The 13,109-nt window shown below is 45.1% G+C and overlaps 1 protein-coding gene and 1 long non-coding RNA gene across 7 annotated transcripts in view; one reads left to right on the top strand and one right to left on the bottom strand.

Annotated features, from left to right (window-relative positions):
• LOC127912921 (uncharacterized) overlaps nt 1-1,877 on the top strand; it is a 3,164-nt gene extending 1,287 nt beyond the window's left edge. For both annotated transcript variants that reach the window (XR_008084059.1, XR_008084058.1), the window contains exons 2-3: nt 13-478; nt 529-1,877. This is a non-coding gene — a long non-coding RNA (uncharacterized LOC127912921). The remainder of the gene's footprint in view (nt 1-12; nt 479-528) is intronic.
• LOC118372972 (abl interactor 1-like) overlaps nt 1-13,109 on the bottom strand; it is a 126,067-nt gene that overhangs the window by 57,096 nt on the left and 55,862 nt on the right. For 3 of the 5 annotated variants that reach the window (XM_052484017.1, XM_052484018.1, XM_052484020.1), the window contains exons 4-6: nt 5,137-5,151; nt 4,076-4,209; nt 1,935-2,075 (exon numbers count right to left, since the gene is read on the bottom strand). In XM_052484017.1, the coding sequence (XP_052339977.1) occupies nt 1,935-2,075; nt 4,076-4,209; nt 5,137-5,151 (290 nt within the window). The remainder of the gene's footprint in view (nt 1-1,934; nt 2,076-4,075; nt 4,210-5,136; nt 5,152-13,109) is intronic. The other 2 variants (XM_052484019.1, XM_052484021.1) reach the window with 1 other exon arrangement.

The following is a 13,109-nucleotide window of genomic DNA, read 5'->3' as shown; positions in this document are numbered from 1 at the left end:
ATCAGTTCCCAGGTCAGATAGTTCCCAGGTCGGCTAGAGGATGACAGAACAACAGTGGTCTGAAAACACAGTTCCCAGGTCAGATAGAGGATGACAGAACAACAGTGGTCTGAACACACAGTTCCCAGGTCGGATAGAGGATGACAGAACAACAGTGGTCTGAACACACAGTTCCCAGGTCAGATAGAGGATGACAGAACAACAGTGGTCTGAACACACAGTTCCCAGGTCAGATAGAGGATGACAGAACAACAGTGGTCTGAACACACAGTTCCCAGGTCAGATAGAGGATGACAGAACAACAGTGGTCTGAACACACAGTTCCCAGGTCAGATAGAGGATGACAGAACAACAGTGGTCTGAACACACAGTTCCCAGGTCAGATAGAGGATGACAGAACAACAGTGGTCTGAACACACAGTTCCCAGGTCAGATAGAGGATGACAGAACAACAGTGGTCTGAACACACAGTTCCCAGGTCAGATAGAGGATGACAGAACAACAGTGGTTTGAACACACAGTTCCCAGGTCAGATAGAGGATGACAGAACAACAGTGGTCTGAACACACAGTTCCCAGGTCAGATAGAGGATGACAGAACAACAGTGGTCTGAACACACAGTTCCCAGGTCAGATAGAGGATGACAGAACAACAGTGGGTGCTCTATATCACGTTGGTTGAGAGACATTACACAAGAATCCTGCTTTTTGAATGTACTGCCATGGTGCACCTCTCCCACTCTAGAAGGCTGTATGATATTTGTGTTACTCCATAACCCTGAAAGTCACTTATATTAATTGAGCGTGAAATCACCTGCTTTCAAAGACGATAATTGGATTGCTGATTGAGAAGCAACGATGAAAAACAGCAGAAATGGCTTTTAGTTTGTGGTGTTGAATTGAGCTTCATTTTACTATACATTTTGCAGGACATAATGTTTTGCTGCCTTATAGAGACGTGTGATAACATGTCACATGAGGTTAAAAGTACGTTATAACCACATCAAATGATGATTCCTAATGTACGATGCAGTACTACATCTACTCATCTGAACAGGGCAAACATGGCTACCTGCTTAAGATGCACGCTCCTAGTGGCCGTAGGACTTCAATGCCGATAAACCTAAATCTGTTTTACCTCATTTCTACCAGCATGTTAAATGTGCAACCAGAGGAGAAAACAACTCTAGACCACCTTTACTCCACACACAGAGACGCGTACAAAGCTCTCCCTCGCCCTCCGTTTGGCAAATCTGACCATAATTCTATCCTCCTGATTCCTGCTTACAAGCCAAAACTAAAGCAGAAAGTACCAGTGACTCACTCAATACGGAAGTGGTCAGATGACGCAGATGCTAAGCTACAGGACTGTTTTGCTATCACAGACTGGAATATGTTCCGGGATTCCTCCGATGGCATTGAGGAGTTACACCACCTCAGTCATCGGCTTCATAAATAAGTGCATCGATGAAATCGTCCCCACAGTGACCATACGTACATACTCAAACCAGAAGCCATGGATTACAGGCAACATCCGCACTGAGCTAAAGGGTGGATCTGCCACTTTCAAGGAGCGGGACTCTAACACGGAAGCCTATAAAAAAACCTGCTATGACCTCCGACAAACCATCAAACAGGCAAAGCGTCAATACACTAGAAATGTCAGGTGTCAAATTGTGAAGGTTGCTTTTCTCAAATTCAGAGAGGCTGTGAGAGAGCAACATTCACAGCTGTGGTACTACAAGGACGCAATAGTGCGTGTGCGTGTATGCGTGCGTGTGTATGCATGTGTGTATGCGTGCGTGTGTGTGTGTGTGTATGCGTGTGTGCGTGCGTATGCGTGTGTGTGCGTGTGTATGCGTGTGTGCGTGTGTGCGTGTGTATGCGTGTGTGCGTGTGTATGCGTGTGTGCGCGTACGTGTGTGTGTGTATTACCTGTAGGTTCTTTGTCTCTGGTTGAGAGATGCAGTGCGTCCGGGGCTCTGCTGGCTGCCTAGTCGAGCAGGGCTGGTCATATAGTCGTTTGGCACTGTGGGTGGTTTCACCGGCTCCAGAGTTTTACAGGGTGTGCTGCGTCTGTTAAAGTCAACCGAAGACAGAGAGGGAGATAAAGAGGAGAATGAACCACAATGAACCAGAATGAACCAGAATGAACCAGAATGACCTAGAATTAACCAGAACAAAAGCTTCGAGTCATCTGAATCAGCTTCGAGTCGTCTGAATCAGTTTCGAGTCGTCCTGTATCAGCTTCGAGTCGTCCTGTATCAGCTTCGAGTCGTCTGTATCAGCTTCGAGTCGTCTGTATCAGCTTCGAGTCGTCTGTATCCCCTACTATGGAGTATTGTGACGTCATTATGGGGTATTGTGATGTCATTATGGGGTATTGTGATGTCATTATGGGGTATTGTGACGTCATTATGGGGTATTGTGACGTCATTATGGGGTATTGTGACGTCATTATGGGGTATTGTGACGTCATTATGGGGTATTGTGACGTCATTATGGGGTATTGTGACGTCATTATGGGGTATTGTGACGTCGCTATGGGGTATTGTGACGTCGCTATGGAGTATTGTGACGTCGCTATGGAGTATTGTGACGTCGCTATGGAGTATTGTGACGTCGCTATGGAGTATTGTGACGTCGCTATGGAGTATTGTGACGTCGCTATGGAGTATTGTGCCGTCGCTATGGAGTATTGTGCCGTCGCTATGGAGTATTGTGCCGTCGCTATGGAGTATTGTGCCGTCGCTATGGAGTATTGTGCCGTCGCTATGGAGTATTGTGCCGTCGCTATGGAGTATTGTGCCGTCGCTATGGAGTATTGTGCCGTCGCTATGGAGTATTGTGCCGTCGCTATGGAGTATTGTGACGTCGCTATGGAGTATTGTGACGTCGCTATGGAGTATTGTGACGTCGCTATGGAGTATTGTGACGTCGCTATGGAGTATTGTGACGTCGCTATGGAGTATTGTGACGTCGCTATGGAGTATTGTGACGTCGCTATGGAGTATTGTGACGTCGCTATGGAGTATTGTGACGTCGCTATGGAGTATTGTGACGTCGCTATGGAGTATTGTGACGTCGCTATGGAGTATTGTGACGTCGCTATGGAGTATTGTGACGTCGCTATGGAGTATTGTGACGTCATTATGGGGTATTGTGACGTCGCTATGGAGTATTGTGACGTCATTATGGGGTATTGTGACGTCGCTATGGAGTATTGTGACGTCACTATGGAGTATTGTGATGTCATTATGGGGTATTGTGATGTCATTATTGGGTATTGGACTCCAGTGAAGTCGTAGTGAAATCTCAAGGACGATCAAAGGAAATAGAACGAACCGGAGTTCAAGTTGGAGTGTCCAAGCAAAAAGGTCTGAATACTTGAGATAGTTCTGTTTTATTCATTTTCAATAAATATGCACAAAAAAACAAACATGCTTTCACTTCATCATTATGGTGTATCGTGTGTCGATGGGAGAGAAATGTTTTATTTTTTTTCAATTCCATTTTGAATTCAGGCTATAACAACATAATGTGGAATAAATCAAGGGGTATGAATTACATTATGAAGACACTGTATATATCATATTAACAACATAGTAACTTTTTTACAACCATGTCCTCAACACACGTAAAACGTTCTATACTGTGACAGTCAGTGAAAATCTATGCTGCAGAATCTATCCAGCTGGACGTTCCACAGCAGTGAACACGACAGCTAACTGAAATAGAGCTTATCTGTGTTAAAGGCCAGAATTACTGTCTGATTAGTGTTGCATTGCAACTTTTATATCAAAACCGTGACTGAGTTCCAAATGGCACCCTATTCCCTACATAGTGCACTACTTTTCACTAGAACCCCATTGGTCCTTGTCAAAAGAAGTGCCCGAACATAATGAAAAGGGTGCAATTTGAGACTGAACCCATGTCAAAGATCAGGATGGCACTAACTTCCATGTGCACCGGCTACGATTCCAAACTCCCCAAATAGCTGTGCCTCTACTCTGCCTTGTAACATGTTGACTACAAAATGGTCATCCCTTGTTTATTAAATAAGGAGGCCATCTTACCCCAGAGTTCCACGCCCTGACATGGTACCTGTCATGGGAGGCGGGCTAGGAGGTTTCTGTGTCGGCGGATTGGTCCTCGATAGTGTTCCTCCTCCCCCTCCTCCTCCTCCTCTGATTGGCTGATTGTTTCCATGCTGCTGTTGTGAGAAAATAAATCAAGACATCTCTGCAAGACATTTAACACAGTGGTAGCATGAAGACTAAGTTGTATGGCAACTGAAATGTGACAGGCTTCCCAGATTCCGTGTACTTGAATCTTTACCGAGACATTCTAGCTTATTAGCATATTGATAGCAGGACTGAGTCACCAGGTGCCACCAGGTGAAAACCGCCAGAGTAATTCCGCTTATCATTGTGCCATGTTTGTAACAAACACGGTGTTCTACCAAGCATGTAAAACAAACAGATAAACACAGCCAATAACTTAAGGTCACGCCACAGTTGACATCAGATTTTTATAGGGAGGGACTTGAGGTTATACATATTCAGAAGCATACTCCTTTTATCTGGGAAGCCCATACAACAGACTAGAGAGTTATACTAGTTATACTAGAGAGTTATACCAGATAGTTATACTACTTATACTAGAGAGTTGTACCAGATAGCTATACTAGATATACTAGAGAGTTATACTACTTATACTAGAGAGTTATACTACTTATACTAGAGAGTTATACTACTTATACTAGAGAGTTATACTAGTTATACTAGAGAGTTATACTAGTTATACTAGATAGTTCTACTACTTATACTAGATAGTTCTACTAGGTAGCTATACTCGGTAGCTATACTCGGTAGCTATACTAGGTAGTCATACTAGGTAGCTACTCATGAACAGCTATTCAACACATATCTAGCATGATATATTGAAATGATAAGATCAGTTACTAAGGCTCCGATAAGGACGGCTATAGCAACAGTTGGACTAGGCGTGCTTGTACTATGGATTGGTTTCGGCCAATAATAGAAGGAATAAAATGAATGACCCCTTTTAAAGGGGTTGAACAGCCTGGCAATAACAGAACTACGGAAAGATGGGTCATGTGACAAACGGGACTTACCTTGGCTTTGAGCCACTTAACGTAGGCGGAAGCAAGAGAGAGAGGGAGGGAAAGAGAGAGAAGGCATGTCAAAATGGCCAAAGGACCCGGAGTACAGGAGAGAACCAGTCTGACCACATTATTGCACTGAGTCAACACTTCTCTCGACCTGGGCCACTCAGTGGTTAGATGGCTTTGTACCGCAGCAAAACAGTGTGGGTCCATTGGTTGTTTTAGTACTCTGTCCTGATATCTATTTATCTATAGTATCTATCTATCTACAGTATCTATCTATAGTATCTATCTATCTACCTACCTATCTATAGTATCTATCTATCTACAGTATCTATCTATAGTATCTATCTATCTACCTACCTATCTATAGTATCTATCTATCTATAGTGTCTATCTATCTATAGTGTCTATCTATCTATAGTGTCTATCTATCTAGTGTCTATCTATCTATAGTATCTATCTATAGTATCTATCTATCTATAGTATCTATCTATCTATCTATCTATAGTATCTATCTATCTATCTATAGTATCTATCTATCTATCTATAGTATCTATAGTATCTATCTATCTATAGTATCTATAGTATCTATCTATCTATAGTATCTATAGTATCTATCTATCTATAGTATCTATAGTATCCATCTATAGTATCTATAGTATCCATCTATAGTATCTATAGTATCCATCTATAGTATCTATAGTATCTATCCATCTATCTATAGTATCTATCTATCTATCTATCTATAGTATCTATCTATCTATCTATCTATCTATCTATAGTATCTATCTATCTATAGTATCTATCTATCTATCTATCTATAGTATCTATCCATCTATCTATAGTATCTATCCATCTATCTATAGTATCTATCTATCTATCTATCTATAGTATCTATCTATCTATCTATCTATCTATCTATCTATAGTATCTATCTATCTATAGTATCTATCTATCTATAGTATCTATCTATCTATCTATCTATAGTATCTATCTATCTATAGTATCTATCTATCTATAGTATCTATCTATCTATAGTATCTATCTATCTATAGTATCTATCTATCTATAGTATCTATCTATCTATCTATCTATCTATCTATCTATCTATCTATCTATCTATCTATCTATCTATCTATCTATCTATCTATCTATCTATCTATCTATCTATCTATCTATCTATCTATAGTATCTATCTATAGTATCTACCTATAGTATCTACCTATAGTATCTACCTACCTACCACAGCTGCACCCCAGACTAGCAGGAATCCTCACAGATCCATAGATGTTGCCATTACATATTTAAACAGGTACATCAACACCTCAGCTAAACTGTCACACGTTATTTCTACCTATATAGAACTATTAGTAACTTTAATATGTATTATTACAGACACTGTAACCGTTTAGTATCTTGGCCCACGGCAACAAATGTCAGTGCAAACTGGGTGTCAAACGGTCTTCATTGTGTTCTAAAATGTCATTACATTTAAAAAAATAAAAAAAAATGTTCATGAACGTTGTACCTGTGCTTACACGCTCTCTCAGACAAGTGCTCTGTAATTCATGTTTGAGAGCGTCAAATGGAGGAGCAGTGAGTGCTCCACGCCACGGGGCTGTATTACACTAGGACAAGCACCGGGGCAAGTGGCTCATCCATTATGCAGGCTCCCTATTGGGCTGTGCAGGGCTCATCCATTATACAGGCTCACTATTGGGCGGTGCAGGGCTCATCCATTATGCAGGCTCACTATTGGGCGGTGCAGGGCCCATCCATTATACAGGCTCCCTATTGGGCGGTGCAGGGCTCATCCATTATACAGGCTCCCTATTGGGCGGTGCAGGGCTCATCCATTATGCAGGCTCCCTATTGGGCGGTGCAGGGCTCATCCATTATACAGGCTCCCTATTGGGCGGTGCAGGGCTCATCCATTATGCAGGCTCCCTATTGGGCGGTGCAGGGCCCATCCATTATGCAGGCTCCCTATTGGGCGGTGCAGGGCTCATCCATTATGCAGGCTCCCTATTGGGCGGTGCAGGGCTCATCCATTATACAGGCTCCCTATTGGGCGGTGCAGGGCCCATCCATTATGCAGGCTCCCTATCATCCATTATGCAGGCTCCCTATTGGGCGGTGCAGGGCTCATCCATTATGCAGGCTCCCTATTGGGCGGTGCAGGGCCCATCCATTATACAGGCTCCCTATTGGGCGGTGCAGGACTCATCCATTATACAGGCTCCCTATTGGGCGGTGCAGGGCCCATCCATTATACAGGCTCCCTATTGGGCGGTGCAGGGCCCATCCATTATGCAGGCTCCCTATTGGGCGGTGCAGGGCTCATCCATTATGCAGGCTCCCTATTGGGCGGTGCAGGGCTCATCCTCATCTCATAACTTTGGGCTACAAGCATCAGTTTGTTCAGAAAGGGCCATGTTGATGGACTACGGAGAGCTCCGTTATCCCAGTCCAGAACTAAAAGGGGATTCGCATCAGACTGTAGTGCAGCCTGACCGTGCTGCTCTCTATTGGGAGAAGGCTACGGCACGGCGGGGTTGGGGCAATGTTTAGGCCTGAGTGGGTCTGAGCAGGATTTGACCACGCTACCGAAAAGGTTTTCAAAAAAGTAGGTGTATCCTGGATGACTGCTAATACACAGAATCAGATCCATCTTTATAGCCTGGATTGGCTGAATAATGATATTCATGTTTTAATATTGCGGAAATGAGCACACATGGCTCTAGACCTGGGCTATGGTGTGAACAATATGAATACAGTGTACAGGGCAGCCTATAGGCTGACACAGACAACACAGGGATCAGAAAATATGCTGAGCTTATTCAAATGTTTTATTTCAACTTTATTTATCCAGGTAGGCTAGTTGAGAACAAGTTCTCATTTAAAACTGCGACCTGGCCAAGATAAAGCAAAGCAGTGCGACACAAACAACAACAACCGAGTTACACATGGAATAAACAGGTGTACAGTCAATAATACAATAGAAAAATCTATATATAGTGTGTGCAAATGGCGTGAAGAGGTAAGGCAATAAATAGGCCAATAGTGGCGAAGTAATTACAATTTAGCAAATTAACAAGGGGGGACAGAGAGCCCTATGGCAGTCAGCTTCATGTCAGGCCCCCAGAGAGCCCTATCTATGGCAGTCAGCTTCATGTCAGGCCACATAGAGCCCTATCTATGGCAGTCAGCTTCATGTCAGGCCACATAGAGCCCTATCTATGGCAGTCAGCTTCATGTCAGGCCACATAGAGCCCTATGGCAGTCAGCTTCATGTCAGGCCATATAGAGCCCTATCTATGGCAGTCAGCTTCATGTCAGGCCACATAGAGCCCTATCTATGGCAGTCAGCTTCATGTCAGGCCACATAGAGCCCTATCTATGGCAGTCAGCTTCATGTCAGGCCACATAGAGCCCTATCTATGGCAGTCAGCTTCATGTCAGGCCACATAGAGCCCTATCTATGGCAGTCAGCTTCATGTCAGGCCACATAGAGCCCCATCTATGGCAGTCAGCTTCATGTCAGGCCACATAGAGCCCTATCTATGGCAGTCAGCTCCATGTCAGGCCACATAGAGCCCTATGGCAGTCAGCTTCATGTCAGGCCATATAGAGCCCTATCTACAGCAGTCAGCTTCATGTCAGGCCCCCAGAGAGCCCTATCTACGGTAGTCAGTTTCATGTCAGGCCACATAGAGCCCTATCTACGGCAGTCAGCTTCATGTCAGGCCACATAGAGCCCTATCTATGGCAGTCAGCTTCATGTCAGACCACATAGAGCCCCATCTATGGCAGTCAGCTTCATGTCAGGCCACATAGAGCCCTATCTATGGCAGTCAGCTTCATGTCAGACCACACAGAGCCCTATGGCAGTCAGCTTCATGTCAGGCCACATAGAGCCCTATCTATGGCAGTCAGCTTCATGTCAGACCACATAGAGCCCCATCTATGGCAGTCAGCTTCATGTCAGGCCACAGAGCCCTATCTATGGCAGGCAGCTCCATGTCAGGCCACATAGAGCCCTATGGCAGTCAGCTTCATGTCAGGCCACATAGAGCCCTATCTACAGCAGTCAGCTTCATGTCAGGCCACATAGAGCCCTATCTATGGCTGTCAGCTTCATGTCAGGCCACATAGAGCCCTATGGCAGTCAGCTTCATGTCAGGCCACATAGAGCCCTATGGCAGTCAGCTTCATGTCAGGCCACATAGAGCCCTATGGCAGTCAGCTTCATGTCAGGCCACATAGAGCCCTATGGCAGTCAGCTTCATGTCAGGCCACATAGAGCCCTATCTATGGCAGTCAGCTTCATGTCAGGCCCCAGATAGTCCTATGGCAGTCAGCTTCATGTCAGGCCACATAGAGCCCTATCTACAGCAGTCAGCTTCATGTCAGGCCACATAGAGCCCCATCTACAGCAGTCAGCTTCATGTCAGACCACATAGAGCCCTATCTACGGCAGTCAGTTTCATGTCAGGCCACAGAGCCCTATCTATGGCTGTCAGCTTCATGTCAGGCCACATAGAGCCCTATCTATGGTAGTCAGCTTCATGTCAGGCCCCAGAGAGCCCTATGGCAGTCAGCTTCATGTCAGGCCCCAGAGAGCCCTATGGCAGTCAGCTTCATGTCAGGCCCCAGAGAGCCCTATGGCAGTCAGCTTCATGTCAGGCCCCAGAGAGCCCTATGGCAGTCAGCTTCATGTCAGGCCCCAGAGAGCCCTATGGCAGTCAGCTTCATGTCAGGCCACATAGAGCCCTATGGCAGTCAGCTTCATGTCAGGCCCCAGAGAGCCCTATGGCAGTCAGCTTCATGTCAGGCCCCAGAGAGCCCTATGGCAGTCAGCTTCATGTCAGGCCCCAGAGAGCCCTATGGCAGTCAGCTTCATGTCAGGCCCCAGAGAGCCCTATGGCAGTCAGCTTCATGTCAGGCCACATAGAGCCCTATGGCAGTCAGCTTCATGTCAGGCCACATAGAGCCCTATGGCAGTCAGCTTCATGTCAGGCCACATAGAGCCCTATGGCAGTCAGCTTCATGTCAGGCCACATAGAGCCCTATGGCAGTCAGCTTCATGTCAGGCCACATAGAGCCCTATGGCAGTCAGCTTCATGTCAGGCCCCAGAGAGCCCTATCTATGGCAGTCAGCTTCATGTCAGGCCACATAGAGCCCTATCTATGGCAGTCAGCTTCATGTCAGGCCACATAGAGCCCTATGGCAGTCAGCTTCATGTCAGGCCACATAGAGCCCTATGGCAGTCAGCTTCATGTCAGGCCACATAGAGCCCTATGGCAGTCAGCTTCATGTCGGGCCACAGAGCCCTATCTATGGCTGTCAGCTTCATGTCAGGCCACATAGAGCCCTATCTATGGCAGTCAGCTTCATGTCGGGCCACATAGAGCCTGACTATTCTTGTTTTTCAGGACAGTCGTGACAGTTTTTAAAAGAACACATAACTGGCAGCTGAGTTACCGAGGCTGTATTCTGTTCCTCATGTATCAAGCACCACATATCAAGGATGAAAAGAACACATTATTTGCAAGAAAAGAAACCCATCTAACATCTCCTCTGCATTCTTGAACCTGCTGACTAGATTGAGTGTCAGCTGACTGGGGAAAAAAATATACTGTATATATCTCATCTTTTGCCATACTGTTGTGAGAGGGCAGGACGCGGGAGAGAAACCGAGCAGCTTAGGTGACCAATGGAATGTCCCCAAGTTCATGGGAAAATCGTGAAATTGTGAATGTTTACTTACTAAGTGTTTTTAGCAACATAACAAAAACTTCAAAAAAAATGTCTGTAGCGCTTTCCATAAAAATCTCAAAGTGCTTCAAAAGCTAAATAAAACAACGAGCAAATACTGTACCATGTCTTTATATAAATCAGGATAACTGGTGGACCTTCCTCCTTTTGTAGGGCCGCGGATAATTCCCCCCCCCCCCAAAAATCAAATATATATATTTTGGAACTCAGTCGGGGTCTCAATTTACTGTTGACAGTTAGAATAGTAGAATACTCAAGGTACACTTTACTGTTGACAGTTAGAATAGTAGAATACTCAAGGTACACTTTACTGTTGACAGTTAGAATAGTAGAATACTCAAGGTACACTTTACTGTTGACAGTTAGAATAGTAGAATACTCAAGGTACACTTTACTGTTGACAGTTAGAATAGTAGAATACTCAAGGTACACTTTACTGTTGACAGTTAGAATAGTAGAATACTCAAGGTACACTTTACTGTTGACAGTTAGAATAGTAGAATACTCAAGGTACAATTTACTGTTGACAGTTAGAATAGTAGAATACTCAAGGTACACTTTACTGTTGACAGTTAGAATAGTAGAATACTCAAGGTACAATTTACTGTTGACAGTTAGAATACTCAAGGTACAATTTTGAAATCTGGTTGTGCATCTCTTGATGTGTCAGTCGCTGATAGTCACTGAATTAGCCCGTGTCACCTGTAAGTTAGTCTAGCAGCCAGCTATCTAAACTTGTGGTAATCATGGTTGAATTATCATGGTAAATAACATCTTAGATAACATGGTCGGTAACGTGCTAATTTAAAAGCCTTTTCAGTTTACATTAGCCCACACACAGACCATGTGATTTGAGGCCTAGTAAATTGAGAGTGGCATGATGACTTTTATCCTGCCTTATCCTGGCCCATCATTCAACTGGTCGACAACGCCGGCCACTTAATCCAATCATGCCCGACAGCAGAGATTGATTGGTTGATTAATGGGGGTTTGGGAGCTCTGGGGAGAGATGGAGATCTCAAAATGGCCCTGGCTATCAGGGCTCTGATTTCATTAGAGCCGCTGTCATGGCAAACATTACGACCCCCGACGCTAACTTTAGGGACTAAACTATTGTATAAAGTGTTAGCTTGCAACATATCATGGGTTTCATCTAAACGGAGGAACGTCTTGAGAGAACGCTTTAGATGAAGATACCAATATTTCAGTGGTACCACGGCTTCATGAAACTGTTACACTCTGAAGAATTTCTGAGAGCCCAACTCAATATCAGAGAGAAATAGGAGAAACCGATTAAGAGGCCCATTCAGAACTAAGTGCATTTTAAAATGTCCCATAAATGCATCTCTGCTCACCCCTTTTTTCACAGGGCTTTCTATGAGCCATTCTATTTTTAGGAACCTATCAAATCAATCGTTGGCTGATTCCAACCCCGCCCCTTACTGAGAATATGTCTGCACAGTTAGCTAGGTGCAATCCACGGATGAGAGGGACACAGTGGGAGAGACAAAGAGACGAAGAGAGAAAGAGGGCGAGAAACAAGGTTATGGAGTAAAGGGCGTGAGAGGGGGAGGGGTTAAAGGGAAAGAGGGGAGGAGGGGAGGGGTTAAAGGGAGAGGAGGGGAGGGGTTAAAGGGAGAGAGAGGGGAGGGGTTAAAGGGAGAGAGAGGGGTGGGGTTAAAGGGAGAGAGAGGGGTGGGGTTAAAGGGAGAGAGAGGGGTGGGGTTAAAGGGAGAGAGAGGGGTGGGGTTAAAGGGAGAGAGAGGGGGTGGGGTTAAAGGGAGAGAGAGGGGTGGGGTTAAAGGGAGAGAGAGGGGGTTAAAGGGAGAGAGAGGGGAGGGGTTAAAGGGAGAGAGAGGGGAGGGGTTAAAGGGAAAGAGAGGGGGGGGGTTAAAGGGAAAGAGAGGGGGAGGGGTTAAAGGGAAAGAGAGGGGGAGGGGTTAAAGGGAAAGAGAGGGGGAGGGGTTAAAGGGAAAGAGAGGGGTGGGGTTAAAGCGAGAGGGGGGAGGGGTTAAAGGGAGAGGAGGGGAGGGGTTAAAGAGAGAAAAGGGGAGGGGTTAAAGGGAGAGAGAGGGGCGGGGGTTAAAGGGAGAGAGGGGAGGGGTTAAAGGGAGAAAAGGGGAGGAGTTAAAGGGAACTAGACAAACAGAGAGAGAGTGTAGAGGAGAAGAAAGTAAAAAGTGGAGGAGCAGTGATTTCT

Source organism: Oncorhynchus keta, chromosome 28, assembly GCF_023373465.1.
Source record: "Oncorhynchus keta strain PuntledgeMale-10-30-2019 chromosome 28, Oket_V2, whole genome shotgun sequence".
Taxonomy (NCBI): Eukaryota; Metazoa; Chordata; class Actinopteri; order Salmoniformes; family Salmonidae; genus Oncorhynchus; species Oncorhynchus keta.
This window is presented reverse-complemented; position numbering and strand designations above follow the sequence as displayed.